Genomic DNA, 27,923 nt, shown 5'->3' on the forward strand with positions numbered 1-27,923 from the left:
ATCTTTTTATTTTGCAGACGATTTAAGTTGTAACATTACGTTACAACACTAAGTTCTTAATTTTCAAAATTTTCATTACCTATATGACGCCATTTAGAAGTAAAATCTGCGACAAACCAACCATAGATCATACAATACAGTATAGATACATAGATTATCCACATCATGCGCTGTGACGTGAGAAGTGCAGGATTATTATTATTACTTTTTTTTTAATATAAATGTTTAAATAATTTACTTGTCACAAAAATAATGATTTAAGTTAATTTGAATAAGATTCGCTATATCTACATAATTTTCAAGTGTCTCTTTGTTGGCTTAAAGGCTTACAATCGAGGCCATTAAAAAAACAGAAAAATATATATTTTGTAGACCGCTTTTTTCAGTTTACTTCGTCAACTTGCAATTGTCTAATGAGAGTAAAGAATGAATAAGTTGTCTTCATAATCTGAAATTAAAAGATTAGAATAATTTTGACCCTGTACCATAATTAATAAAACTAGAATCACTATTTGAAAAAGTGTCGAACTTGCCGAAGTAAAAGTGTCCAAGCTCAATGTGAATATTTTGAGACCTGTTATTCTGACTGGTGTTTTGGCTCTCTCGACGAACAGTATCAAGCTGCGCTTAAACAATTTTGATCTTGGTATCCATTCGCAGCTGTAAGCCGCTGACATTAGTTCACCACACTAAAAAAAATTAATGTGGACTTTGTTGAAAGGCTCATTGATATTGAATACTCCGATTACAAGTATATGTGGTAAAAAAATATACTTCTTTGTGACATTTTTTCATTTTATTCGTTTTAACCCTAAACTTGTAATCTAATATAATTTCTGTAGACTTTTATATAAGTAAATTCAGAACGAAAGGTGATTTCATGTAATAACGTTACTTTACGTATTATACAATTGATACTTTAACCTCATGTCTAAAGGTGGAGGGCAGCATTCACATTATGGTATCTATGGGCCTCGACAAGGAAACAGCTTCTGAGCCGTGGGCTCGTTCAGCATACATATATGCAATAAAAGTACTACAAATATACACTGCGAGCAATACTTGAGTCGTCTATTATCAAAGGTGGCAATCTGTGCATTTGGACAAAAAAAATTTATTGATATGTCAATACAGATTGATTTGAATATAATCGTCTCCTTCAAAGAATACGGTTCAAAACCTGCATTAAATAAAAGTTAATAGTTAACCTGTTATTTATCTAAGATGTCGTTCAGAAGAGTTTTGTGACTGCCAATGTAATACAAAGTCAATAATTCGTTTTTCTGATTTACCAATAATTGTCCAAAAGTCACATTGCCGGCTTTGATAATAGTCGACTCACTTATGCACTTAGGAGCATAATCAAACAATTAACACCAAAAATATTTTACAAGATAGTGACTCTTACCAGGAGTCGAACCTGCGGAGTTTCTCCTGTAATGAGGATCAGCAACCACTCGACTGACGAAGTGACCAAAGTAACGAAATAAAATGTAGGACTCTACTAAATTCTGCTTCGTTCGTTCTGCTTATTCAATTCAGAATAAAAAATCATCTTCTTGGCCATTAAATAAATTGAAGATTTTAGCAACAAAGTTTAAGCCAATATAGATTATTCAAAAGCTTTAAAGTATGAACCATCAATGTCCCAATGATGATTTTATATAAAATGGTTTTAATAAACAAAACAAATTTGTCGTTAGCCGTGACTGTACTCACTATCTTTAAAGAATCGTATACTATTGGAGAAAGTGCTAGACAAATAAGAAACATCGAGATCCTACAGTTTTTTTTTCAATCCACCGACGCGTACTGCTGGACAAAGGCCTTCTCCAAGAATCGCCATAATAACCAGTCTTCCCGCGACTTTTAGCAGGTCCGCCTCTTGGGAGGAATACCCACGTTGCGCTTTCCGGTACGAGGTCGCCACTTGAGAACTTTTGAGGTCCTACAAGTAAAAATTGAAAAAAAAAATGTAGTTACCTCAAAACTGATTTGAGTTCCCATCCAAGACGGTACAAAAATTTGCATAGTCATTGTTGTTAAGTAGCTGAACATGAAAATTGCTGTTTCCGTATTTGAAGGCTATAAAAAAAATGATGTAATTGTGGCCTCGAAAGGCCCACTCTCTTCTCCAGTGTATGCGGTATTTCGCCATTACGTCTCTGTCTATAGTACATACAACTGAGTGTTATACTATAGACAGAGAATTTCAACCTACATGCAATGGTAGTATGGCGTATTAGTAACAAATACGAATGAGTTACGAGTTGATCTATTTCATTGAAAATATTATTGTTACATATTATTGTTGCTCCTGACCCACCTCTTAAGGTGGTAACGGAGCCTATCGGCATCAATGACAATAAAAATGCCGCTACCCATCTTGAGATTTGAGATCAAGTATAGATTCTATTGCAATTTCATTATAGGCCATCCCATCTTTCGAGTAGGATTGCTTGGCGCAAAAATAGTCCGAGTTATGATGTTTACCCGTCGTGACTTATAAATGATAATAATTCATAATAGCTACTACAAGAATCAAAGACACGTTATTATCTGTAAATATTCTATCTATCTATCTATCAGCCCATGGACGTCCACTGCTGGACATAAGACCTCCCCCAAACCTCGCCACAAAGACCGGTCCTGCGCTGCCTGCATCCAGCGGATCCCCGCGAACCTCAATAGGTCGTCGGCCTACCTTGTGGGAGGCCTACCCACGCTACGTCTCCCAGTACGCGGTCGCCACTCAAGAACCTTCTGGCCCCAACGGCCATCTGTTCCGCGAGCAATGTGTCCTGCCCACTGCCACTTCAATAATTCAACAATAATATTCAATAATACCAAATTATTCATAAAATTTTACCATTGCAACAAATCCACATAATCCGACGCAGATTACAATTGACGACATTCCTAATTGTACAAATATCGTTATGTTTAGTATATCCTGGACAATGGCGCAGTACCTGTTAATAATATTTGGTATAAACTTTCCTCCTCCTTCCTAATATTTAGCATAATTTGTTTACATGGTATTGACCATTTGTATCCGTTTCCGAAGTTAAACAAGCATTAACGACCAACACTAAACCTATTTAAGCAGGCAAAGACAAGCTCATTGCCTTTTTTTCCTCTGTTTGTCAAGTTGTCTGTTTGTCTGTTTTTTTTTTAAAGAAAAAGAAAACTACAAAACCAAGGGTAGAGAAAATGTAATACATACAATTAATTGCAAATGTTAAGTTAAAGTGTAATTATCGGTTATTTATAATCGAATTTTTCTAGCCTTTTCTTCCATCTTTTCCTTTTTAAATATGGGATTGAAACACTATATCCAATTAGTAAAATACACATTTTGGCACGTATTTATTTCAGGACTATTTTGTTGAGAATCAGTAACAAAAAACGCAACCTACCTTCCTTTTTTTCCATATAGAGTATTAATTACTTGCGGTTTTCAATTAAAATATCAGATTTTATGTACTCACTTTAGAATGATCTCGTAATGCGTCAGATACTTTCTCAGCCTTTCTATCTGCATATCATCCCTCGACTTTAAGTCCAAGCCATTTTCAAAGTCATTTAGCTTAAGATTAACAAACTTCGTCTTCAAAATCTGTAGTTGACCCACAGCCATCCACAACATTCCGCAGTTGAATGTATCGAGGTTAAGATTGTTCACCATTTGATTGTAAATTCCGAACGACTGATAAATGTACCAGATGACAAAATATTTATTTCTCAATTCATCACTCATAAAGTAAAATTTGCATACAGGCAATCCTAATTCGATTTTCCAGATTAACATTTTTATCAATGGACCAATAACCAGCATGAAACATGATAAATTGGATGTCACTGCAACAATTCTCCAATAAATGTAGTAAAAATCGGTTTTTCGTTTCATTATCTCTTGGCTATCTTCATCATTAGGCTTGAACTCTTCGCAATCTAACAGATCGAATATCACCAAAATTTTCTTTCTCATAATAAACATCATTAGAATTTTGGTCACTGCGACTAAATGGTTGAAATAGAACATTGTCTCTCGAACTAAAGTTTCCAGCTTGCGAGGAGTGTGAATGAGATTGAGTGTCAAGAAAATGTCGTATACAAATAAACTGGCAAAAAGATAAAAAACTGTGTAAGCCATGTTATATTTGGATGGTGCAGATTTACCCCATAATCCAAGAAATTTCCAAAATATGAAATTCAAACTGAAAACGTCCGTTATTCGTGTCATTTCAATTTAACTATTTCATTGAAATGTATTAGCCAGCGGTTTTATACCTTTTAAAGAATAGAAATTAAAATTTAAGGACAATAAAATTTCTTCTTTTCACAAATTACTTGTTTCAACTAATTGTTGTTTTTTACTTATGTATGAAGTAATAACACATCTGAAAAGGGGTTACGCACGTATTAGTAATAGAACCTTTCAAAAATGTTGGAATTTTGAATGGTGGCACTAAATTATTCATTTTATACGCTAGAGGTTTTTTTTAATTATTATTGAATTAGTACTGGTGACCCGGAGGCCTTTCCAGTCTCATTAGGTCAGGTGAACGAGCAAAGGCTCAGCCAGGAGGGGTAGGATTTGCTAGTAGCTGCCCGAGCACCTCCGAAGGAGACCTAACGACTCAAGAGCAGCTGCTTCGCGAATGAGTCTATTACTGGATCGCAATCGCGACCCGCTGAGAAACTCAGCGGACTGAAAGCATTGATTTGTTTGACGAGAACGGTTACCGGGGTCCCTAAGCCCGCTCCTAACGTTAGAGCTGAAGGTCTCTTATGCAAGAGTTTCAATATATTTTTATTTACAATACATTTTCTTGACGGAAAACAAACAAAAACACATAAGTATATTAACAATGTAATATTGTACGATTTCGTTGTAAAATTGAAGAATGGACAACTATACCGCTGTTGTCATCCAGACACGTCCACTATAATGTCACATCGTATAAATAAAACGTTACATAAAACAAAAACTATTTTTTGTGAAAGCGGCAGCATTGTGGCCTCGATTACACAGAAACGTTCAGGAGGCATCCATCCAGCTTGCTAATACTATTATGATGTGCGAAAGATAAGTTTAGAGCTGGACTTGCAGCGTAATTTTATTGATAAGCACTGCCTATCATATATTATAACAACGACCACATTTGACTTAAATAGCTTGCTGAGATATAGCTTGAGATATGTCAAGGTGGGTGGCGCATTTACGTTGTAGATGTCTATGGGCTCCAGTAACCACTTAACACCAGGTGAGTGGGCTGTGAGCTTGTACACCCATCTAAGCAATAAAAAAATATATATACCACCACTATAAGTTCTAAGGTCTCAGTATAGTTACAATGGCTGCCCCACCTGCCTTTTCATCCTGTATATCAATGACTAGCGACCCGCCCTCGCTTCGCTTCGGAAACATTAAAACACACATGAAACCAAAAAAAAAAAAAAAAAAAAAAAAGTAGCCTATGTTCATCAAGGACAATGTCGGCTTCTAATGGAAAAAGAATTTTTCAAATCGGTCCAGTAGTTTCGGAGCCTATTCGAAGCAAACAAACAAACAAATCTTTCCTCTTTATAAAAAAATTAAAAAAGTAGCCTATGTTCATCAGGGACTATGTCGGCTTCTAATGGAAAAAGAATTTTTCAAATCGGTCCAGTAGTTTCGGAGCCTATTCGAAACAAACAAACAAACAAATCTTTCCTCTTTATAATATTAGTATAGACATGCTGTCTATTGATGGCATGCATTGCTATGCAGATGACAGCACGGGGGATGCGCGATATATCGGCCATCAGAGTCTCTCTCGGAGCGTGGTGCAAGAGAGACGATCAAAACTTAGACTTAGATAAAGACACAAGTTTGCGCGTTCACTGCGAAGAAGGACCCCTTTGTCATGGCGCCGCAATTCCAAGGAGTATCCCTGAAACCTTCCGAGAGTATTGGGATACTTGGGGTCAACATTTCGAGCGATGTCCAGTTTCGGAGTCGTTTGGAAAGCAAAGCCAAGCTGGCGTCCAAAATGCTGGGAGTCCTCAACAGAGCGAAGCGGTACTTCACGCCTGGACAAAGGCTTTTACTTTATAAAGCACAAGTCCGGCCTCGCGTGGAGTACTGCTCCCATCTCTGGGCCGGGGCTCCCAAATACCAGCTTCTTCCATTGACTCCATACAGAGGAGGGCCGTTCGGATTGTCGATAATCCCATTCTCTCGGATCGTTTGGAGCCTCTGGGTCTGCGGAGGGACTTCGGTTCCCTCTGTATTTTGTACCGTATGTTCCATGGGGAGTGCTCTGAGGAATTGTTCGAGATGATACCAGCATCTCGTTTTTACCATCGCACCGACCGCCACCGGAGTAGAGTTCATCCATACTACCTGGAACCACTGCGGTCATCCACAGTGCGTTTCCAGAGATCTTTTTTGCCACGTACCATCCGGCTATGGAATGAGCTCCCCTCCACGGTGTTTCCCGAGCGCTATGACATGTCCTTCTTCAAACGAGGCTTGTGGAGAGTATTAAGCGGTAGGCAGCGGCTTGGCTCTGCCCCTGGCATTGCTGAAGTTCATGGGCGACGGTAACCACTCACCATCAGGTGGGCCGTATGCCCGTCTGCCTACAAAGGCAATAAAAAAAAAAACCGTTCAAACCGAAACGCATTACTGCTTCACGGCTGAAATATGCAGGGAGGTGGTACCTACCCGTGCGGACTCACAAGAGGACCTACCACTAATAATTACGCAAATTATAATTTTGCGGGTTTGATTTGCTTTTCTAGGTTTTTTTTTTTATTGCTTAGATGTGTGGACGAGCTCACAGCCCATCTGGTGTTAAGTGGCTACTGGAGCCCATAGACATATACAGCGTAAATGCGCCACACACCTTGAGATATAAGTTCTAAGGTCTCAGTATAGTTACAACGGTTGCCCCACCCTTCCATCCGAAACGCATTACTGCTTCACGGCAGAAATAGGCGGGGCGGTGGTACCTACCCGTGCGGACTCCCAAGAGGTCCTACCACCAGTAATTACGCCAAATTATAATTTTGCGGGTTTGATTTTTATTACACGATGTTATTCCTTCACCGTGGAAATCAATCGTGAACATTTGTTAAGTACGTATTTCATTAGAAAAATTGGTACCCGCCTGCGGGATTCGAACGCCGGTGCATCGGTGTTTCGGCCAGTACCTGCATTGCATCGCCTGGAGGGAACCGACGATGGAGTGTCACCACTGTGACTGCGACGAGGAAACGGTCGAGCATACGCTCTCACATTGCCCCGCATGGCTGGAGCAACGCCGTGTCCTTGTCTCGCAAATAGGACCGAACTTATCGTTGCCAACTGTCGTGGCTACGATGCTCGGCAGCGATGAGTCCTGGAAGGCGATGCTCGACTTCTGCGAGTATACCATCTCGCAGAAGGAGGCGGCGAAACGAGAGAGGGAGAGCTCATCCCTCTCCGCACCTATCCGTCACTGCTGAGCCGGGGGCCGTAGAAGGGCTTTTGCCCGACTCCGGCCCCTGTAAGAGGCGAACTCCCCCCGGTGAAGATCAAGGGGCAACCTAAGGTGGTAGTGGCCGCGCGTCCGCGCTACTAGCTCAGCACTCTAGCGCGCTGCCAAGGAGTATCTATAATCGAGAAACCGGTTGTCGGTGTATCGCGTCCCGACCCGGCAGGCTACAGCGGCACCGTCTGGGTGGCCTGACGGGCTGCCGTACCGAGACGGCCGACGTTTCAGAGCCTTCGATTCGCCTCGAAGGCTCCGTCGGCCGGGCGTCCTTGGGGTGAGCTGCGCTGTCTGGTTGCAGTGTTGTCCGCGGTAACCCCTCTACCTCATCCGGGTTCTAGCCTCGGAGGGGATCGGACGTCGGGTCTAAGAGTGCAGGGGAGTCGTTTAGTGGGTGGGCCCTAAAATTCCTTGGGCCCGCTGTCTGCTTCCCACACCTTGCAGACCGCTGAGTCCCATATACCCCGCGCGCCGCCTAGGCGCCGGGACCTCGCAGGATGTTCGGCCCCCGCCCGAAAAAAAAAAAAAGTTGTAGATCGCTTCTTCTACTTCGTTTGTGAGAATGGGGCGTAACACGTCCGAGGGTGGCAGGGAAACTCGGCGCTCGACCTCCTTATCGAATAACTTGGTGTGTTTCGGGTCCGCGTGTACTGGTGGTGCACTGCTCTTGCAGTGTATCAGCCAGTAACTCTGCCTTGTCATCGTCATCGTATGCCGGCGGTTGGCCTGAAGGGCGTACGAGAGGAGGCATAGTAACAATAGTTTCGGACTTGAGGGTCCTAGCTAGTCGCTAGTATGCTTGGGCGCGAGTTTTTATTAAATAACTATCCCATTTCTCATTTTGGGCGTCGTTTAGCCGGGATTTGACTTCCCACTGTAGACGACGCACCCGAATGCGGTTTGATTCCGTGGGATATCGATCGTAGGCCCGGATTGCCGCGTTTCTCTTAAGAGATTTCTAAGCTCGGGGTAGAGTTTGATGCGGTGGAAGCAGTCCTCCACATCGACTTTTTTGGAAAATCTTATGATCGTAGAAGATATGTGTTCTGTCAGAATATTAATGGATTCTACGGTGTCCTCGGGGGATAGGTTTGAATCCGGGCCGTAGTGGAAGATTGGTGGAGCGGCATCAGCTAAGTCGGTGCTCAGTTTCTTCCAATCCACCATGGTCCTCGTGACTTGGTCTGGGTTGTGGAGGCGACCGTGCTGCATAACGACAGGTCGGTGGTCTAATTCGAGCTCTGAAAATGCATCGATGGAGCCTAAGCGCAGAGTTATGTTCCTAAGCAGTGCCAGGTCTATTGTACTCGGACGGAGTGCGATGTCATACGGATAACATGTTGAGGTTGGAGGGCCGACTATGTCGAATGTGAGGTCGTCTTTAAATGCGTCGAGACATCTACCGCTTAAGTTTGTTCAATAACAGTTTCACCTAGTGTGGTAGCAATTTAAATCACCTGTCAGGATCACAGAGTCTCCCATACCGAGCATTGTCTCGATGTCACTGCTCAGGAGGGGTTTGTTGGAGGGGAGATAAACGGATGCGATGAAGATCGGCGGGTGTCCCGTCAGTGCGATGCGGCACACTGACGCCTCGATATGTGAGAGAGTGGGACTATCGAAAGGGACGCAGTGCAGGGCACGCCTATCGTAAATGGCAGTCCCACCCTTAGGGGCGGTGAGTCTGTCATTCCTAACCATGACGTAACTCGCGTCACTTTGGGTCACGAGGCGAGGGCATAAAACAGGTCTCCTGCACTAGTAGAATGTCTATCAGATTGGCGCGGAGGAATTCGTATATTTGATCGCGTTGCAACGCGAGTCCGTTAGCATTGTAAAATACTAACTTAAGAGAAAAGGTTTTTCACGTCCATTTTGTGCCATTGATTATCGATTTAAATTTACAACTTGCGGGATACGGACTCATAGACGTCCATATGATCGAATACGCTGCTCGGGGGTTGCCGACCTACGAATTGCGTCCGCGAACGATTGCAGCGATTTTTGGCGCGGTCACGCGTTTTGGTCGCGGCGGGCAGAGTCGAATTCCGGCGTTACGACTACTTTCAGTCGTTAGGCGTTCTCGGTTTTTGACTGTTTTATGGTGGAATTCTGGGACTCGACGGCGCGAGTGTGCGAATCAGAGGTTTCGGGTCGTGGGCTCGACGCGGACCCAAAGTCCATCTCCGATTCGGTATCGGAGCCTAACTAGCCGCGATTAAGTTGCGATGGACGAATTCGATGTGAGCGACGCGGGCGCAGGGTAGGAGAGGGCGTTAGATGCCACGGCAGCGGCGTGCGCGCGTAGGCTTGTCGACAACTCGGGAAACACGTCTGCACTCGACGGCGTTGCGAGCGGGAATGAATACAACGAGCTCTCTGTAAAGGCTCTTCTTCACAATCGGCCATGATGGGCGATTATAGAAACTCACGATAGTGTAGAGGGCATAAATGTGTGTGATCGGCCATCATCGCGTATGATCGTGCTCAATCGGCGTTGTGTCGGTAGATCAAAGGAATGATGACCCATGATTGTGTGAGCGTCCACACCATCGCCGATTAGTCAGGATGTAGTTGTCTCAAGTGTGTGTCAATTGTGTCGACTACAAAACTACGGTTGCGTGGACCTTGTTTTCTTCCGATTGATAGCCACCACCCACCACCTTCTCTTCCTCCATCTTGTTTATCGTTATCGGTAGGCAGCGGATTGGCTCTGCTCTTAGCATTGCTGAAGTCCATGGGCGACGGTAACCACTCATCATCAGGTGGGCCGTATGCTCTTCTGTCTACAAGGGGAATAAAAAAAAAGTTTTCACGATTATTTTTTCGCGCACATTAACTAAATGACTATATTTGAGCTAACTAAAAATATTGCCGCAGCCGCGCTCTCCTCGATTTCCATCATCGATACCTAGACGTCTTAACATATCAGTAGACAGTCAGTAAATGAACGTTCACGATTGTGTGGAGAGTTGCGCGATCATGGCTGCGATGATGGACGATCATTTGTTGGCCCATCATGGCCGATTGTGAAGAGGAGCCATAAGATCGTAGTAATAACAGGTATAAGAATAGTTATGTGTATAATAATTAAATAGGAATAAGGAAAATGAACAGAAATAATAAACACTCGATTATTTTTTCCATCACTTAGTGCTATTTAATTGATTTATTTATAATAAATATAGTATATTCAGGTGATTAGCGATTAGTACATTCAAGCGGTTTCGCGTAATTAATTTACTGATTTCATTATAAAAACATTAAATCATTCCCAGAACAAAAATATGTATTCAGCATTAAAAACATTTCTTTTTACGCTACATTTATTTAAGGTCTAATGCCTATGTTTCAGATTACAGTGCTAACTTGAAGCTTACAATTTGTCTTAATACTAAAGAAACAGAAACATAGTGCATGTTACAAAATAAATTAGTATTTATTAGCCACAATGCAATTACACTAATTCACCTCTGAATACAGAACACGCTAAGTTCTTAATTTTCAAAATTTTCATTATATGACGCCATTTAGAAGCAAAATCTGCGATAAACCAACCATAGATCATACAATACATTACTTTTTTTTCTTCCTTCCTATGCTGATAGCCTTGAGAGGCTATATCAGCTTCTCCTTGACGTGTAGGTGAGCTCACGGGGCTCAAACCGGGAGTGTTGCTAAGACTAGCCCTAGCAAGAGCAGTGCTTCGCAGAATCTACCACCGGATCGGAAACGCGACCCACTGAGAAGATCCGGCGAGAAACTCAGTGGACTGTGTCTATGGGTTAATTCGCTCGTCGAGTCCTTCGTCGCAAGTGACGGGTTCGACGAGGACGGTGACCGGCTAGATTACCCACATCATGCGTGTGACGTGAAAAGTGCAGGATTATTATTATTACTTTTTTTATTTAAAATTTTAAATCATTAACTTTTCACAAAAATAATGATTTAGTGTTCATTTGAATAAGGTCCGCTATAACTACTGTTCAAGTGTTTCTTTGTTGGGTTAAAGGCTTACAATCGAGGCCATTAAAAACAGAAATAAAAATATTTTGTAGACCTCTTTTTTCAGTTTACTTCGTCAACTTGCAATTGTCTAATGAGAGTGAAGAATGAATAAGTTGTCTTCATAATCTGAAATTAAAAGATTAGGATAGTTTTGACACTGTATCAAAATTAAATAAAACTAGAATCACTATATGAAAAAGTGTAGAACTTGCCGAAGTAAAAGTGTCCAAGCTCAATGTGAATATTTTGAGACCTGTTATTCTGACTGGTGTTTTGGCTCTCTCGACGAACAGTATCAAGCTGCGCTTAAACAATTTTGATCTTGGTATCCATTCGCAGCTGTAAGCCGCTGACATTAGTTCACCACACTAAAAAAATATAATGTGGACTTTGTTGAAAGGCTCATTGATATTGAATACTCCGATTACATGTGTATGTGGCAAAAAAATATACTTCTTTGTGACCTTTTTTCATTTTATTCGTTTTAACCCTAAACTTGTAATCTAATATAATTTCTGTAGACTTTTACTTAAGTAAATTCAAAACGAAACGTGATTTCATGTAATAACATTACTTTACATATTATACAATTGATACTTTGACCTCATGTCTAAAAGTGGCGGACAGCATTCACATTATGATGTCTATGGGCGTCGGCAACGAAACAGCTTCTGAGCCGTGAGCTTGTTCAGCATACGTATATGCAATAAAAGTACTACAAATATACACTGCAAGCAATACTAATACACTTATACAGGAGCATAATCAAACAATTAACACTAAGCATATTCACAAGATAGTGACTTTTATCAGGAGACGAATCTCGACGAAATTTTGCTTCCTTCGTTCTGCTTATTCAAGTGGTACTATATAATTGAGAATGACAAATCATCTGCTCGGCCATTAAATAAGTTGAACGCTTTTTCCACTACTTTTAAGCCAAATTTGATTATTCTAAATATTTAAATTGTGGTTCATACTACGAACCACAATGTCCCAATGATGATTTTATATATTAATAATTTTAATAAACAAAACAAAGTTACCGCTAACTGTGATTGTATTCACTATATTTAAGGAATCCTATACTTATGGAAAAAGTGCTTTACAAATACTGCTGGACAAAGGCCTCCTCCAAGGCTTCCTATAATAACCAGCCTTGCGCAGCCTGTACTCAACGGATTCCGGGGAATTTTAACAGGTCCGCCTCTTGGGAGGAATACCCACGTTGCGCTTTCCGGTACGCGGTCGCCACTCGATAACTTTTGAGATCCTACAAGTAGAAATTGAAAAAAATGTACCTACCTCAAAACTGATTTGAGTTCCCATCCAAGACGGTACAAAAATTTGCATTGTCATTGTTATTAAGTAGCTGGACATGAAAATCGCTGTTTCGGTATTCGAAGGCTATAAAAAAAAATTGGCGTAATTGTGGCGTAATATCCAGTGTATGCGCTATTTCGCCATTGCGTCTCTGTCGATAGTAAATAAACTGAGTGTTATACTATAGACAGAGAATTTCAACTGAGAATTTACTGGTGGTAGGACCTCTTGTGAGTCCACACGGGTAGGTACCACCACCCTACCTGTTTCTGCCGTGAAGCAGTAATGCGGTTCGGTTTGGGGGGGATCGAAAGCCGTCGTAACTATACTGAGACCTTAGAACCCAAATCTCAAGGTGGGTGGCGGAATTTACGTTGTAGATGTCTATGGGCTCCAGGAACCACTTAACACCAGGTGGGCTTGGAGTTCGTCCACCCATCTAAGCAACAAAAGAAAACCTACATGCAATGGTAGTATGGCGTATTAGTAACAAAAACGAGTAGCGAGTTGATCTATTTCATCGAAAATATTATTGTTAGACATGAATGTTGCTCATGATCCACCTGGTAACGGAGCATTTTGATTCTATTGTCATTGATTCCTATAGGCATCAATGACAATAGGAATGCCGCTACTCATCTTGAGATATGATGTCGAATTATCGATTGTATTGCAATGTCATTATAGGCCATCCCACCTTTCGAGTAGGATCGCATTACTGCTTGGCGCAAAAAGAGTCCGAGTTATGATATTCACCCATCGGGACTTATAAATGTTAATCATATTATGATTCATAAAACTACTACCAGAATCAAAGACACGTTAATTTAATTTAATTTATATATAAAAATTTAATAATAGTAAAATATTCATAAAATTTTACCATTGCAACAAATCCACATAATCCGACGCAGATTACAATTGACGACATTCCTAATTGTACAAATATCGTTATGTTTAGTATATCCTGGACAGTGGCGCAGTACCTGTTAATAATATTTGGCATAAATTTTCCTCCTCCTTCGCTATATTTAGCATAATTTGTTTACAGGGTGTATTGACCCTTTGTATCCGGTTCTGAAGTTAAACAAGCATTAACGACCAACACTAAACCAAACCAAACTTAAGCAGGCAAAGACTGGAGTTCACTGGAGTTTTTTTTCCTCTGAATGTCAAGCAATGTAGTTTTTTAAAGAAAACAACAACTACAAAAACAAGGGAAGAGAAAATGTAATACGAATATATACAATTAAATGTAAGTGTTCACTTAAGGTGTAAACATCGGTGATTTATAGATATAACCGAATTTTTAAAACGGAGCGAACATTAGTAAACGGAATACAATTTTCATTTACTATTTAAAGCCATATTCTTAAGGTCACATCTAGCCTTCTCCTTCCATCTGTTCCTCTTTAAATATGGGATTGAAACAGTATATCCAATTAGTATGCGTGTAAAACCAATAACAGAGCAAAATACACACTTTGGCACGTATTTATTTCAGGACTATTTTGTTGAGAATCAGTAACAAAAAATGCAACCTATCTTTTTTTTCCATATAGAGTGTATTAATTACTTGCGATTTTCAATTAAAATACCAGTTTTTAGGTACTCACTTTAGAATAATCTCGTAATGCGTCAGATATTTTCTCAGCCTTTCTGTCTGCATATCATCCCTCGTCTTTAAGTCCAAGCTGTTTTCAATGTCATTTAGCTTAAAATTAACAAATTTCGTCTTCAAAATCTGTAGTTGACCCACAGCCATCCACAACATTCCGCAGTTGAATGTATCGAGGTTAAGATTGTTCACCATTTGATTGTAAATTCCGAACGACTGATAAATGTACCAGATGACAAAATATTTATTTCTGAATTCATCACTCATAAAGTAATATTTGCATACAGGCAACCCTAATTCGCTTTTCCAGATTAACATTTTTATCAACGGACCAACAACCTGCATAAAACATGATAAATTAGATGTCACTGCAACAATTCTCCAATAAATGTAGTAAAATTCGTTCTTTCGTTTCATTATCTCTTGGCTATCTTCATCACTAGGCTTGAACTCTTCGCAATCTAACAGATCGAATATCACCAAAATTTTCTTTCTCCTAATAAACATCATTAGAATTTTGGTCATTGCGACTAAATGGTTAAAATAGAACATTGTCTCTCGAAGTAAGGTTTCCAGCTTGCGAGGAGTGTGAATGAGATTGAGTGTCAAGAAAATGTCGTATACAAATAAACTGGCAGAAAGATAAAGAGCTGTGTAAGCCATATTGTATTTCGATGGTGCAGATTTACCCCATATTCCAAGAAATTTCCAAAATATGAAGTTCAATCTGAAAACGTCCGTTATTCGTGTCATTTCAATTTAACTATTTTATTGAAATGTCGTAGCGGTTTTATATCTTTTAAAGAATAGAAATTAAAATTTAAAGACAATAAAATTTCTTTTTTTCACAAATTACTTGTTTCATCTAATTGACGTTTTTTACTTATGTATGAAGTAATAATACATGTGGAAAGGGGTTACGTACGTATTAGCAATAAAGCCTTTAAAAAATGCTTGTATTTTTAATGGTGGCACTAAATTATTCATTTTATACGCTAGTGGATTATAAGTACGCGATCGACAATCCAAACCCAAGGGTCTTGAGTAAGTTTTTTTTTCGGTCACTCGTACTGGTGTTTATAAGAACGACCTCAAAGCATAATTGGGGGTTGGTGCTTCCCACTTCCGTAGGTTTAACCCGCGATTCCCTACAAGTGACCCCTGGGTGGTGCTAAACGGGAGCCGAAAACATAACCGGTGGTAGGACTTAGTCCGACTGGCTGGCGACCACCCTCCAACTAGAGTCCGCCGCCAAATAGCCTAGCTGTGTTCCGGCGTGTGGGTTGGAGAGCCAGTTCTATCCCTTCCCTTTCCCCTTCCTTGTTGTGGGTGAGTCTTGGTGACGCCTGGAACTTGCGGAGCAGACGTGCGTGCGAACTCACGGGGCGTGATTGTTTGACGGGGGTATAGGGAGACCCAGTGAAACGGTACCCGCTGCCGCCCGCCGGTCAGTAGGGGACCTGAACCCGGGTGTCTCTACTAAACTCCGCCCCGGGAAGCTGTCCCGCCAACCGGTGTAAAATTCTGTCGTGCGGTCGTCGTGCCGGAGTCGGAGACCGGAGTGGATCCCGGCGATCGCACGCAGAGTGGACTGGGGGCCCTTCCATGCCCTGCGTCAGTCTCTCACGCAACCCGTGGTCGAGCATGTACTATGTTCCGCGCTTCATTCAGGTGTTGCCTCGATCTCACCTCTAACATCCTACCTCTCCTTATCCTACTCTCCGGAAATATAACAACTTAATTAATGAAGTCGAAAAAAAAGAAAAGGGTTTTACAGGCGGCTCCCCATTCCACATTTAATGTGGATTTCAGCAATGTCAGGGGCCTACATAGCAACCTTGACGCCGTACACCACCACCTTGAGACGGCGCAGCCTGCCCTGCTTTTTTTAACGGAGACGCAGATATCTGCTCCGGATGATACCTCATACCTTGAATACCCCGGCTACGTATTGGAGCACAACTTCCTGCGTAAAGCCGGGGTGTGCGTATTCGTCCGGGCTGATGTCTGTTGTCGCCGTCTTCGGGGCCTCGAACAACGGGACCTGTCCCTCTTGTGGCTGCGCGTAGATCACGGGGGCCGTAGCCGAATCTACGCGTGCCTGTACAGGTCCCACAGCAGTGATGCAGGTTCAGCTCTGTTTGAGCATGTGCAAGAGGGGACTAACCGCGTGCTTGAGCAGTACCCATCTGCGGAGGTGGTGGTTCTTGGAGACTTTAACGCTCACCACCAAGAGTGGTTGGGGTCCAGAACCACTGACCTCCCGGGTCGGACTGCCTACGATTTCGCCTTGGCCTACGGCTTCTCCCAGCTGGTGACACAGCCCACCCGTGTCCCAGATATCGAGGGGCACGAGCCTTCTTTGTTGGACCTTCTGCTGACCACAGATCCGGCCGGATACAGTGTGGTGGTCGACGCTCCGCTTGGATCGTCTGATCACTGCCTTATTCGTGCTGCCGTACCACTCTCTCGTCCTGATCGTCGAACGACGACCGGGTATCGAAGAGTTTGGCGGTATATGTCAGCAGATTGGGATGGATTGCGTGAATTTTACGCATCCTACCCATGGGGGCGGTTCTGCTTTTCCTCTGCTGATCCTGACGTCTGTGCGGACCGTCTTAAAGACGTGGTGCTCCAGGGGATGGAATTGTTTATTCCCTCCTCTGAAGTGCCCGTTGGGGGTCGCAGCAGACCCTGGTATAATAATGCCAGCAGGGATGCTGCACACCTCAAGCGGTCCGCATACGTGGCATGGGATAATGCCAGGAGACGTCGGAATCCTAACATCTCAGGGGAAAGGCGGAAATATAACGCCGCTTCCAGGTCCTACAAGAAGGTTATTGCCAGGGCGAAATCGGAGCACGTTGCTAGAATTGGCGAGCGACTGAAGAGCTATCCCTCTGGGAGCCGTGCTTTTTGGTCGCTCGCCAAAGCTGCAGAAGGTAACTTTTGCAGGTCTAGTCTCCCACCACTACGCAAGTCCGATGACAGTCTGGCCCATAGTGCGAAAGAGAAGGCTGACCTTCTGGTCAAACTCTTCGCCTCGAACTCGACTGTGGACGACGGGGGTGCCACACCACCGAACATCCTCCGGTGTGATAGTTCCCTGCCGGAGATCTGCTTTACACAGTGTGCAGTCAGGCGGGAACTCCGACTCCTGGACGTCCATAAGTCGAGCGGGCCAGACGGCATCCCTGCAGTGGTTCTGAAAACGTGCGCCCCTGAGCTGACGCCTGCGCTAACGCGTTTGTATCGCCTCTCTTATTGCACTAACAGGGTTCCGTCTTCATGGAAGACTGCCCACGTCCACCCTATCCCCAAGAAGGGTGACCGGTCGGACCCATCGAGCTATAGGCCTATCGCGATAACTTCCTTGCTTTCCAAGGTGATGGAGCGAATAATTAATATACAACTCCTGAAGTATCTGGAGGATCGCCAGCTGATCAGTGACCGACAGTACGGTTTCCGTCACGGTCGCTCAGCTGGCGATCTTCTTGTATACCTTACTCACAGGTGGGCTGAAGCCTTGGAGAGCAAGGGCGAGGCTCTTGCTGTGAGCCTTGATATCGCGAAGGCCTTCGACAGGGTCTGACATAGGGCACTTCTATCGAAGTTACCATCTTACGGAATCCCCGAGGGTCTCTGCAAGTGGATCGCTAGCTTTTTGGATGGGCGGAGCATCACGGTCGTTGTAGACGGTGACTGTTCTGATACCATGACCATTAACGCTGGCGTTCCACAAGGCTCGGTGCTCTCCCCCACGCTTTTCATCCTGTATATCAATGACATGCTGTCTATTGATGGCATGCATTGCTATGCGGATGACAGCACGGGGGATGCGCGATATATCGGCCATCAGAGTCTCTCTCGGAGCGTGGTGCAAGAGAGACGATCAAAACTTGTGTCTGAAGTGGAGAACTCTCTGGGGCGAGTCTCCGAATGGGGTGAATTGAACTTGGTTCAATTCAACCCGATAAAGACACAAGTTTGCGCGTTCACTGCGAAGAAGGACCCCTTTGTCATGGCGCCGCAATTCCAAGGAGTATCCCTGCAACCTTCCGAGAGTATCGGGATACTTGGGGTCGACATTTCGAGCGATGTCCAGTTTCGGAGTCATTTGGAAGGCAAAGCCAAGTTGGCGTCCAAAATGCTGGGAGTCCTCAACAGAGCGAAGCGGTACTTCACGCCTGGACAAAGACTTTTGCTTTATAAAGCACAAGTCCGGCCTCGCATGGAGTACTGCTCCCATCTCTGGGCTGGGGCTCCCAAATACCAGCTTCTTCCATTTGACTCCATACAGAGGAGGGCCGCTCGGATTGTCGATAATCCCATTCTCTCGGATCGTTTGGAGCCTCTGGGTCTGCGGAGGGACTTCGGTTCCCTCTGTATTTTGTACCGTATGTTCCATGGGGAGTGCTCTGAGGAATTGTTCGAGATGATACCAGCATCTCGTTTTTACCATCGCACCGCCCGCCACCGGAGTAGAGTTCATCCATACTACCTGGAGCCACTGCGATCATCCACAGTGCGTTTCCAGAGATCTTTTTTGCCACGTACCATCCGGCTATGGAATGAGCTCCCCTCCACGGTGTTTCCCGAGCGCTATGACATGTCCTTCTTCAAACGAGGCTTGTGGAGAGTATTAAGCGGTAGGCAGCGGCTTGGCTCTGCCCCTGGCATTGCTGAAGTCCATGGGCGACGGTAACCACTCACCATCAGGTGGGCCGTATGCCCGTCTGCCTACAAAGGCAATAAAAAAAAAAAAAAAAAAAAAAAAAAAAAAAAAAAAAAAAAAAAAAAAAAAAAAAAAAAAAAAAAAAATTTTAAATTTATAATAATTGATTAAATGCAAACAGTGATAGCGATGGCTTCACCAGGTAGCTTGATTGTGCTTCTCGTATCGCTTATATCCATGAGGCACGGTGATCACTCACCATTAGAAAGGCTTTTCGCTCGTCAACTTCTAAAAGCAATAAAAAGTTAATATTTTTTAATTTAAACTTGCTCCAAAGACTTATACGATTTTGCTTTAATTTCTCAGAAATAATTAAATGAAATTAATTAATTAAATTAATAATAATATAACCATGGAAACCGTCTACAACAACAGACGTGTCAAAAATTGCAAAATTCAAATTTATTTAATTTTACCTAAATTTTTACAAATGTTTATAGAAAAAATACAAATAATTAAATTTTAAAAATGATAAAAACAAAAAGAGAAAGTGTAAAGTTGGATGCAAAAACGAAAATAAAGAATTTAAAGAAAACTGCAATGTGACACGTCCATGTCGACGACAACTGCATTAAGGAAAAATCCAAGTCGACAGTGTAGACAGGTGACCTGTGGCGCACGAAGAACATCACCATGTATTCCGTCGTGTTCGTCGGATGGCTCTCCAAGTCCGACGAGAATTGAAAATTTATCCAGCGACGAAACACAGCCGTCCTCTGCGCCGCCAAGACCTGTGCGCCGGGGCCGCCCACCATTGGCACGCTTGGGATCAACGAGGCGAAATGCCCCGTCTACGGTCCCCGCTACCAGTGGTGTAGTGCGCTCTCGCATGCGTTGGAACCAAAATATAAATATGAATGTCATGCGAGCGTACTATGAAGCTACGGAGGGAGAAACCAACCTTTCTGCGTATCGCTCAAAAATGTTCTCTGTGTTTCAGACATTGTGCCCGACCGTGAATGTTTCGACACAACGACTGTCAGATCAGGTGAGGGCTATCCAGCGGCTTAGGCTGTTGGACCAGTCTCTTCTTGATCGACTACGCTACGAAGCGCTACCTGTTCCCATCGAACCACAAGAAAACCATGTGGTAACTGACACCGTCGCCCCAATAATACAACACGATGAGGAAATTCAAGAACAGGTTTGTGCAAGTAACCAGGACTATGAGCGTTTGAGTAGTGCTTTGGAGGATTCTATTCAAGAATATAGGTTAGTTTCCTCCTGCTCTAGACCACGATTACCACGTTTGCCTATGCATAGACGTAATGTTTCGCTTGTAGGGGCCCTGGACTCTATTCTAAAACCCTATTTAGAATCAAGTACGGATCTAATTGATACGCACTTGATAGCTTATGCCTATGTATAGGTATAGATATATAACACAAATAATGTTAGTAAATTAAGTAATAATATATTGATAGTTTATGCCTATGTATAGGTATAGAAATATAACGCAAATAATGTTAGTAAATTAAGTAATAATATATTTATAAATAATTGCAGTAAATACAATTTTAAATTAAAGCCAACGTTCGAGCGATGACAAACAAGTATGACGCATAGTTGTTTGTCACCGCCTACAAAAGCCCCTGCGCCGACAAATCTCGATTCATTCTCGGTTAAGACGTCGGGCGGTGCGGAGCTCTCTCTCTGGCTTGATACTGTGTATAAGTGTGGACATTGTGAATTAAAAGATAAGTATAATTATTACGTTATTAAATAAATATTATTATGTATATAAAATGTTTCTATTTGCCATTTATCATAAATAAATGAATATACAATGATTATTACATAATGGTATTATTATTACTCAATAGATAGATGTTCCTGATGAAGTAACTGTTTTGAACTATGCTTCAATATGCAATTCAACAAATATATAGTGTAGAATTGATAAATTGCTGATTTATAGGTTGTTGTCCGCTTAGGTTGCTATTACACTCACTTCTGTACTGCGGTGCGGTAGCGGTTTGTCGTGTAGCTGAGGTTAAGTCTCCAAATTTAACCCAGACAGCCTATCGACCCCCTACTAAACCACAATGGCAGTGCAGAATTGAGAAGCGAATTGATAGGTCCAGGATTCTTATAGCAAAGCTTATGTGCTTCCAGAAAGGAAATACTCGTCCACGGGTTATGTGTTTCGTCGATCAGGCTTTTGCCGGAACTGGAATAAGCTCAAACGAATACATGACCTGTATTATTGAGCGCATAGACTTCTGGAAGCAAAAAGTTTATGCTTGGGCAAGCCGTATTCGTCGGTATCGTCTAAGATCTGAGCGATACCATTTGAATAGAGTTTTCCAAAGAGATCAAAGAAGTGTATACAGAAACTGGGAGTCGTCTCAATCCCAAGTGACCGATGAGCCATACAATGTCAATGAAGAGGACATGTCAACATTTTGGAAAAATATTTGGTCGATACCCATTGGTCACTCTGAAGGGGAATGGATACAAACTGTCAGGCGGGAATGTGAATCGTATAAAGAGATGGATCCAATAACAATATCCGCCATTGATGTTTCTCGTGCAGTACGTTCAATGCCAAATTGGAAAAGTCCGGGACCGGACGGACTGCACAGTTACTGGATCAAGTGGATCCGAAGTTCACATGAACGCCTGGCAGCTCAATTCCAACAGGCCCTTGAGATGGGATCACTCCCAGATTTCATGACATCTGGTATCACTTATTTGATTTATAAATCTGGCAATACCTCGGATCCCAAGAATTACAGACCAATTACATGCTTACCTACCAACTATAAGCTACTTACATCCATTTTGAGAATCAAAATTCAAAACCACATTTTTAATAATAACATTTTATCACCTAATCAGAATGGATGTAAGGCTGGGTCTCGAGGTACAAAAGATTTGCTACTCATTGACATGACCATTACTCAACAAGTTCGGCGGGGTAAGAGGAACGTTCATATGGCTTGGATTGATTATAAGAAAGCGTATGACTCTGTGCCTCATACATGGCTAATGAGAGTTTTAGAGCTATATAAAATAAATCCCATACTATGCTCCTTTCTTAGCTCATGCATGGGTCAATGGTCTACGTTTCTTAGTCAACCAGGTCAGATGACTTCTTCTGCTGCCCCGAATTTAATAAGGATTAAGCGGGGTATCTTTCAGGGCGACAGTCTGAGTCCTTTGTGGTTTTGTTTGGCGCTTAATCCTTTAAGTACATTACTTAAAGATTCAACGCTAGGCTACCGACTTCGCAGAGGAGCTGAGGCTATATCACATCTCTTGTTCATGGATGATCTCAAATTATTTGCTTCCAAAAAACCAGACTTAGTGAGTTTACTAAAAATAACCGACAGTTTTAGTAAAGCCATTGGGATGGAATTTGGTGTTGATAGATGTACAGAGAGGTAAAGTTGTAAGCTCAGATTGCTTACTACTTAACCATAGTGTGGTCCTCAAGTCTCTTTGTGAATCGGAAACTTACAAGTACCTTGGTATGTTTGAAGTGCTGAATATTGTTGACGCAGATATGAAACAATCGTTTAGAGATCGGTTTTTTGGTCGTCTTATAAAGGTCTTAAAAAGCCATTTATCAGGCGGAAACAAAATCCGAGCGTTTAATGGTTGGGTCATGCCTATGTTAACATATTCCTTTGGCATACTAAGGTGGACGCAATCAGAGCTGGACGTACTGGACAGAAAAGTCAGGCGATTGTTAACGGCATACAGAATGCATCATCCACGTTCGTCTGTAATGAGGTTGTATATTCCTCGGAAATGTGGGGGTCGTGGTATTTTGAATGCCAAGGATCTACATAACCGAGAGATATACAACCTTAGGGAATATTTCCTTAAGATGAACGTGAATATGTATCGGGATGTCGTTGCAGTCGATAAGGGGCTAACTCCGCTATCCTTAGCTAACGGGAATTGGAAGAGGCTGAAGGTAGAGGGTATTTCAGATCGCATAACCGTATGGAGGAGCAAGGAGTTACACGGTAGGTTCTACCGGGCTCTCACAGGGCCTGATGTAGACCAATTAGCTTCTGTGGCCTGGTTACGATTCAGTAACCTCTTTGGGGAAACTGAAGGTTTTATCTTTGCAATTATGGACGAAGTTATCATGACGAACAACTACCGGAAATATATACTAAAGGATGGGACGGTCGACATTTGTCGGGCATGCCACCGTCCGGGAGAGTCTATTAGACATATTGTTTCTGGCTGTTCTCGGTTTGCTAACGGCGAGTACTTGCATAGACATAACCAAGTGGCTAGGATTATCCATCAACAACTTGCTCTGAAATATGGTTTTCTTGATTCTGCTGTACCTTATTACCAATACCAACCTCAACCAGTTCTTGATAATGGTCATGTTACGCTCTACTGGGACCGATCTATTATCACGGATAGGTATATTGTTGCCAATAAACCTGATATTGTAATAATAGATCGATCTGCGCGTCGAGCAGTGTTGGTTGATGTCACCATTCCTCATGACGAGAACCTCGTGAAGGCAGAAAAGGACAAATTAATAAAATATTTAGACCTGGCCCACGAGACTACCGCCATGTGGCATGTTAATTCAACCATCATTGTTCCAATAGTTGTATCGGTACACGGCTTGATAGCGAAAAGTTTCGATCAACATCTTAAGAAACTTTCGTTATCCAGCTGGGTTAAGGGCCTAATACAGAAAGCAGTTATCCTCGATACTGCACGCATTGTGAGGAGGTTTCTCACTCTGGAGTCCTAACCACTGGTGGCTTGTGTCGTAGACACCGCCATCAGCGGCAATCTATTTTTATATAGTGTTTTTTAAAAATTGTATTTTTAATATTTTTTTTAAAAAATATTATGTAATTAATAAGATTTTAAATAAATATAAATAAATAATAAATTAAATTAATAAATTAAATTAATAATAATAATAAATTAAATTAATTAATTAAATTAATAATAATAATAAATTAAATTAATTAATTAATTTCTCTCTTAATTTCTCAGCTTCATTTTACTATTATTCTTCTTGGAGAGTCTGCATATTCCGGATAAGTGTGAAGAACGAATACGCAGTCTTCATTATCTAAAAGGAATTAAATATAATCAATGAATACTTTTTTTATGATTTTTTATGATTGGTGACTTGGAATCCTTTCCAGTTTCACTAAGACAGGTGGGCGAACAAAAATTCAGCCAAGAGGGGTGGGATTAGCTGACAGCTACCCGAGCGCCTCCAAAGAAGACCTAATAACTCAAGAGCAGCTGCTTCGCGATTGAATCTACTACCGGATCGGAATCGGGACCCGCTGGGAAAATCCGGCGAGAAACTCAGCGGGCTGATGCATGGGGTAGGTTGCACGTCGAACTCTTTGCCGAGTTTAACGAGTACGGTTACCGGGGTCGCTAAGCCTGCTCCTAGCGTTAGAGCTGAAAGCCTCTAATAAAAATTTCAATAAATGTATTGACAAATTAGATAGTATAACAATACAGGGTGTATTGTTATCAATATGTATACAATACAGGGTGTATTGTTATCGAAGCTCTCTTCGAAGCTCTCTTTTGAATTTTTGGAACCTTTTGAAATTCATAAATTCAAATGAAGTAAGATAAAATTGTATTCCATTTTATGAATATTACTTTTAGTTTTTATGCATTCGTATAGGGAAAATAATAAGAAAAAAAACCTTTAACTGGTATTGCGTTATGCTAATATGCTATAATTTAAAATTTGGAAAAGGTATTTAATTTTTGCCATCTACTCAACGTCCCTAATTATCACGATGAACCTTCATAAAATTAAACCAAGTCCAAACAACATACAAACTTGCGCCATTACTGCTTGTAGTGCTAACTATACACATATTTATTTATTTATTTTCATCTTACAGTTCGAAAACGGCATGGCATTTCTACAGTTCTAAAATAAAATTGAGATTTCATGATTAGCAGTGGTATTCCCATTATGATTTATATAGGATTCGATAACGATAAAAAATATAGTCCTAAACTTACTACTATTTAAGTTCTGAATTTGCTTATAATTAGTCTGAAAATCCTTATTCAATATCCGGCAAAAATCTTTTAACCTAGATACGAGTATTACAAATTTACCCCGATTCCTTACCGAAGTAAATGTTGCTAAAGAAAGCGGAAACATTTTCAATCCCGTTATAGTAATAGGAATTTTCGCACGCTCCACGAAAATAATGATGCTTCGTTTAAAAGACTGACACCGTGGTATCCATTCGCTATTGTAAGCAGCAAACACTAGTTCTTGACTCTGAAAATCATTACGTCACGTTCATTAGAAGTCGTCGTGGCCTAATGGATAAGATGTCCGGTGCATTCGTGTTGAGCGATGCACCGGTGTTCGAATCTCAGGCGGTTACCAATTTTTCTAATGAAATACGTACTCAACGAATGTTCACGATTGACTTCCACGGTGAAGGAATAACATCGTGTAATAAAAATCAAACCCGCAAAATTATAATTTGCCTAATCACCGGTGGTACCACCCATCTAAGCAATAAAAAAAAAACATTATTATGTCTTCGTCTGTTCTCAATAATTTATCAGTATTTCGTGATTACTACAAATTTAACATAGTTTCAATATGCGTTATCATATAATTTACTTACTTGGAAATGTAATTGAGTTCCCATCCACGCCGGTACGAATATTTGTAAGGTCATGGCAAATAGATAAGTTACCATGAACAATAAGGTTTCAGTAGAAGAACGCTGCAAATTAAATGATAAATAAATAAAAATGGGAAACAGACATACCGAATTGCCTTCTCGAGCTATATTATTGTTATGTAATTAACGACAGCCACGAAAAAAGGGATATTGTGTCACGCTTTTTCAAACTAACACCAATAAAGTATTTGCAACATCAGAAACAGTAAGATGATTCAATAATGATTTACCGAATTTTAACCTTAAAAGTAGTTTTGATTATGTCTTCGTCTCGCGAAAATCACTAAAACTAAGTGTTAGTGAAACTTTAATTTATATCAAGTGGAATATTATACAGTCAATAACATATCTCATCTTACCACCATTATCAAACCACACATAGCAACGCATATAATCGCTGAAGCCACCCCGAACTGAACGAACATCGCAACGTCCAATATGCTTTGCACCGTTGAACAATATCTGAAACATTAAAATTAATATTTCAATGACGTTCTCCGTTAGAACTAAAATGAAAATACAAAGTCTAAATTAACATTTACTTCAATACGAGCTCATAGTGCTTTAAGATCTCGTTTAACTTTAATACTTCCGTTATGTTCATAAGACCCCTGTCCATTTTTCGTTCCCTTGGATTTAGCTTCAGGCTTAAAAGCTTAGTTTGTATTATCTTTAGCTGCGTCACCGCCATCATAAGAAGTCCCGAAATGAAAGTATCAATGTTGACGTTGTACATCATGTGCCCGTACATACCAAAAGATTGATAAATATACCAGCCAGAAAAAAAATCGTGACGAAGCTCTTCGTTCAAAAAATAATAGTTACATATTGGTAGTTCTAGTTTTGTTTTCCATATCAGTTTCACTATTAGAGGTCCAAGAACTTGGGACGAATAAGCGAAATTAGATAATATGGCGTACAGTTTCCAGTATGTTTTGTAAGCGGAATTGTTTTTTTGGATAATAGCAGAGCTTTCTTCGCTGTTTCCTCGGAATTCCTTTTTATTCAACAAATCGAAGGCGTCCAAAATTTTATTTCGCTTGAATAAAATCATTAAAACTTTAGTTGTGACTGTTATTTCTGTAAAACAAAATATAACTTCCCGGATTAATAACTCAATTTTAAGAGGGGTGTACAACAGATTAATAGCTAGGAGCGAGTTATACATAATTAAAGTTATAAATAAAAAAACAAACGAATAATATTTGTAAGTTTTGGAAGATTTCCTGTCGGCCCATATCCCAAATATTTTCCAGAAAAATACATTTGGTTTGAAAATGTCTGTTTGATAAACGAGCGTCATCATTCTTACAGCAGTTCCCTGAACATTAAACTCGAAATACACCTTCACTCGGATTAAAGGTGTTAATTAGCTGTAAATTATTCTGATGCAAAAAGAATTTAATTAAACACTATAGCAATACTGCCGCCTTTTTTAATGATCTCATAATTGGCAATACAATAAGGTCACTCTTTGTAGAATTGTTTTGTAGTATTCATTGTTTATTTTCTAGATTCACACTTTTCTACAAATGTTTGTCTTCCATGATTGTCTTCCACGGTGATGGAATCCTGTAGTAAAAATCAAGCCCACAAAATTATAATTTGCGTAATTACTGGCGGTAGGATCTCTTGTGATTCCGCACGGGTAGTTAGTATACCCTGCCTATTTCTGCCGTGAAGCAGTAATGCGTTTCGGTTTGAAGGGTGGTAGGACCTCTTGTGAATCCGTGCGGATAGGTACCACCACCCTGCCTATTTCTGCCGTAAAGAAGTAATGCGTTTCGGTTTGAAGGGTGGAACAGCCGTTGTAACTATACTGAGACCCTTAGAACTTATATCTCAAGATTTGTGGCGCATTTACGTTGTAGATGTCTATGGGCTCCAGTAACCGCTTAACACCAGGTGGGCTGTAAGCTCGCCCACCCATCCAAGCAATAAAAAAAGGGTGGAGCAGCCGTTGTAACTATACCAAAGCCTTAGAACTTTTATCTCAAGCTCGTCCAATCACCTAAGCAATAAAAAAAACACACACA

The 27,923-nt window shown here is 41.3% G+C and overlaps 3 protein-coding genes across 4 annotated transcripts; all 3 read right to left on the reverse strand.

The window, feature by feature from the left end:
• Positions 1 to 317: 317 nt before the first annotated feature.
• LOC114242685 (odorant receptor 2a-like) lies at positions 318 to 4,248 on the reverse strand. The gene is made up of 5 exons (XM_028173944.2): positions 3,492 to 4,248; positions 2,870 to 2,972; positions 1,984 to 2,085; positions 534 to 689; positions 318 to 448 (listed from the first exon to the last, which is right to left on the reverse strand). Exons 1-5 carry the CDS (start codon positions 4,244 to 4,246, stop codon positions 383 to 385), a joined length of 1,182 nt encoding a protein of 393 aa, XP_028029745.2. The 5' UTR covers positions 4,247 to 4,248; the 3' UTR covers positions 318 to 382.
• A 6,409-nt stretch (positions 4,249 to 10,657) lies between these two features.
• On the reverse strand, positions 10,658 to 16,164 carry LOC149502923 (odorant receptor 59a-like). Of its 2 annotated transcripts, XM_089727600.1 has the most exons (5): positions 14,471 to 15,562; positions 13,738 to 13,840; positions 12,837 to 12,938; positions 11,744 to 11,899; positions 10,658 to 11,657 (listed from the first exon to the last, which is right to left on the reverse strand). In XM_089727600.1, the coding sequence occupies exons 1-5, from the start codon at positions 15,223 to 15,225 to the stop codon at positions 11,592 to 11,594; spliced, it is 1,182 nt and encodes a 393-aa protein (XP_089583726.1). In that variant the 5' UTR covers positions 15,226 to 15,562; the 3' UTR covers positions 10,658 to 11,591. The 2 variants fall into 2 exon arrangements, with proteins under 2 accessions (XP_089583726.1, XP_089583727.1); XM_089727601.1 differs by lacking the exon at positions 10,658 to 11,657 and having other exon boundaries at positions 11,762 to 11,899; positions 12,837 to 13,005; positions 14,471 to 16,164.
• Positions 16,165 to 22,620: 6,456 nt separating this feature from the next.
• Or-15 (olfactory receptor 15) lies at positions 22,621 to 27,201 on the reverse strand. Its single transcript, XM_089727599.1, has 5 exons — positions 26,430 to 27,201; positions 26,247 to 26,349; positions 25,828 to 25,929; positions 25,314 to 25,469; positions 22,621 to 24,272 (listed from the first exon to the last, which is right to left on the reverse strand). The coding sequence occupies exons 1-5, from the start codon at positions 27,191 to 27,193 to the stop codon at positions 24,207 to 24,209; spliced, it is 1,191 nt and encodes a 396-aa protein (XP_089583725.1). The 5' UTR covers positions 27,194 to 27,201; the 3' UTR covers positions 22,621 to 24,206.
• Positions 27,202 to 27,923: the final 722 nt, after the last annotated feature.

This window comes from Bombyx mandarina, chromosome 05 (assembly GCF_030267445.1).
Source record: "Bombyx mandarina strain Sakado chromosome 05, ASM3026744v2".
Classification (NCBI taxonomy): domain Eukaryota; kingdom Metazoa; phylum Arthropoda; class Insecta; order Lepidoptera; family Bombycidae; genus Bombyx; species Bombyx mandarina.

Bases quoted from the DNA above. Each gene is read 5' to 3' on its own strand.
- LOC114242685 (XM_028173944.2), bottom strand. From the start codon at position 4,246: ATGACACGAATAACGGACGTTTTCAGTTTGAATTTCATATTTTGGAAA. The intron at 690-1,983 runs GTAACTACATTT...AATTTTTTTTAG, and splicing joins GAACTCAAATCAGTTTTGAG to TGTGGTGAACTAATGTCAGC. The intron at 449-533 runs GCAAGTTCGACA...TTTTAATTTCAG, and splicing joins GCTTGGACACTTTTACTTCG to ATTATGAAGACAACTTATTC.
- LOC149502923 (XM_089727600.1), bottom strand. From the start codon at position 15,225: ATGACACGAATAACGGACGTTTTCAGATTGAACTTCATATTTTGGAAA. The intron at 12,939-13,737 runs GTAAAATTTTAT...TTTTTTTTATAG, and splicing joins TATGTGGATTTGTTGCAATG to CCTTCGAATACCGAAACAGC. The intron at 11,900-12,836 runs GTAGGTACATTT...ATATTTTTTTAG, and splicing joins GAACTCAAATCAGTTTTGAG to TGTGGTGAACTAATGTCAGC.
- Or-15 (XM_089727599.1), bottom strand. From the start codon at position 27,193: ATGATGACGCTCGTTTATCAAACAGACATTTTCAAACCAAATGTATTT. The intron at 26,350-26,429 runs GTAAATGTTAAT...TTAATGTTTCAG, and splicing joins CACTATGAGCTCGTATTGAA to ATATTGTTCAACGGTGCAAA. The intron at 24,273-25,313 runs GTAAGGAATCGG...AATTCCTTTTAG, and splicing joins CTTTAGCAACATTTACTTCG to ATAATGAAGACTGCGTATTC.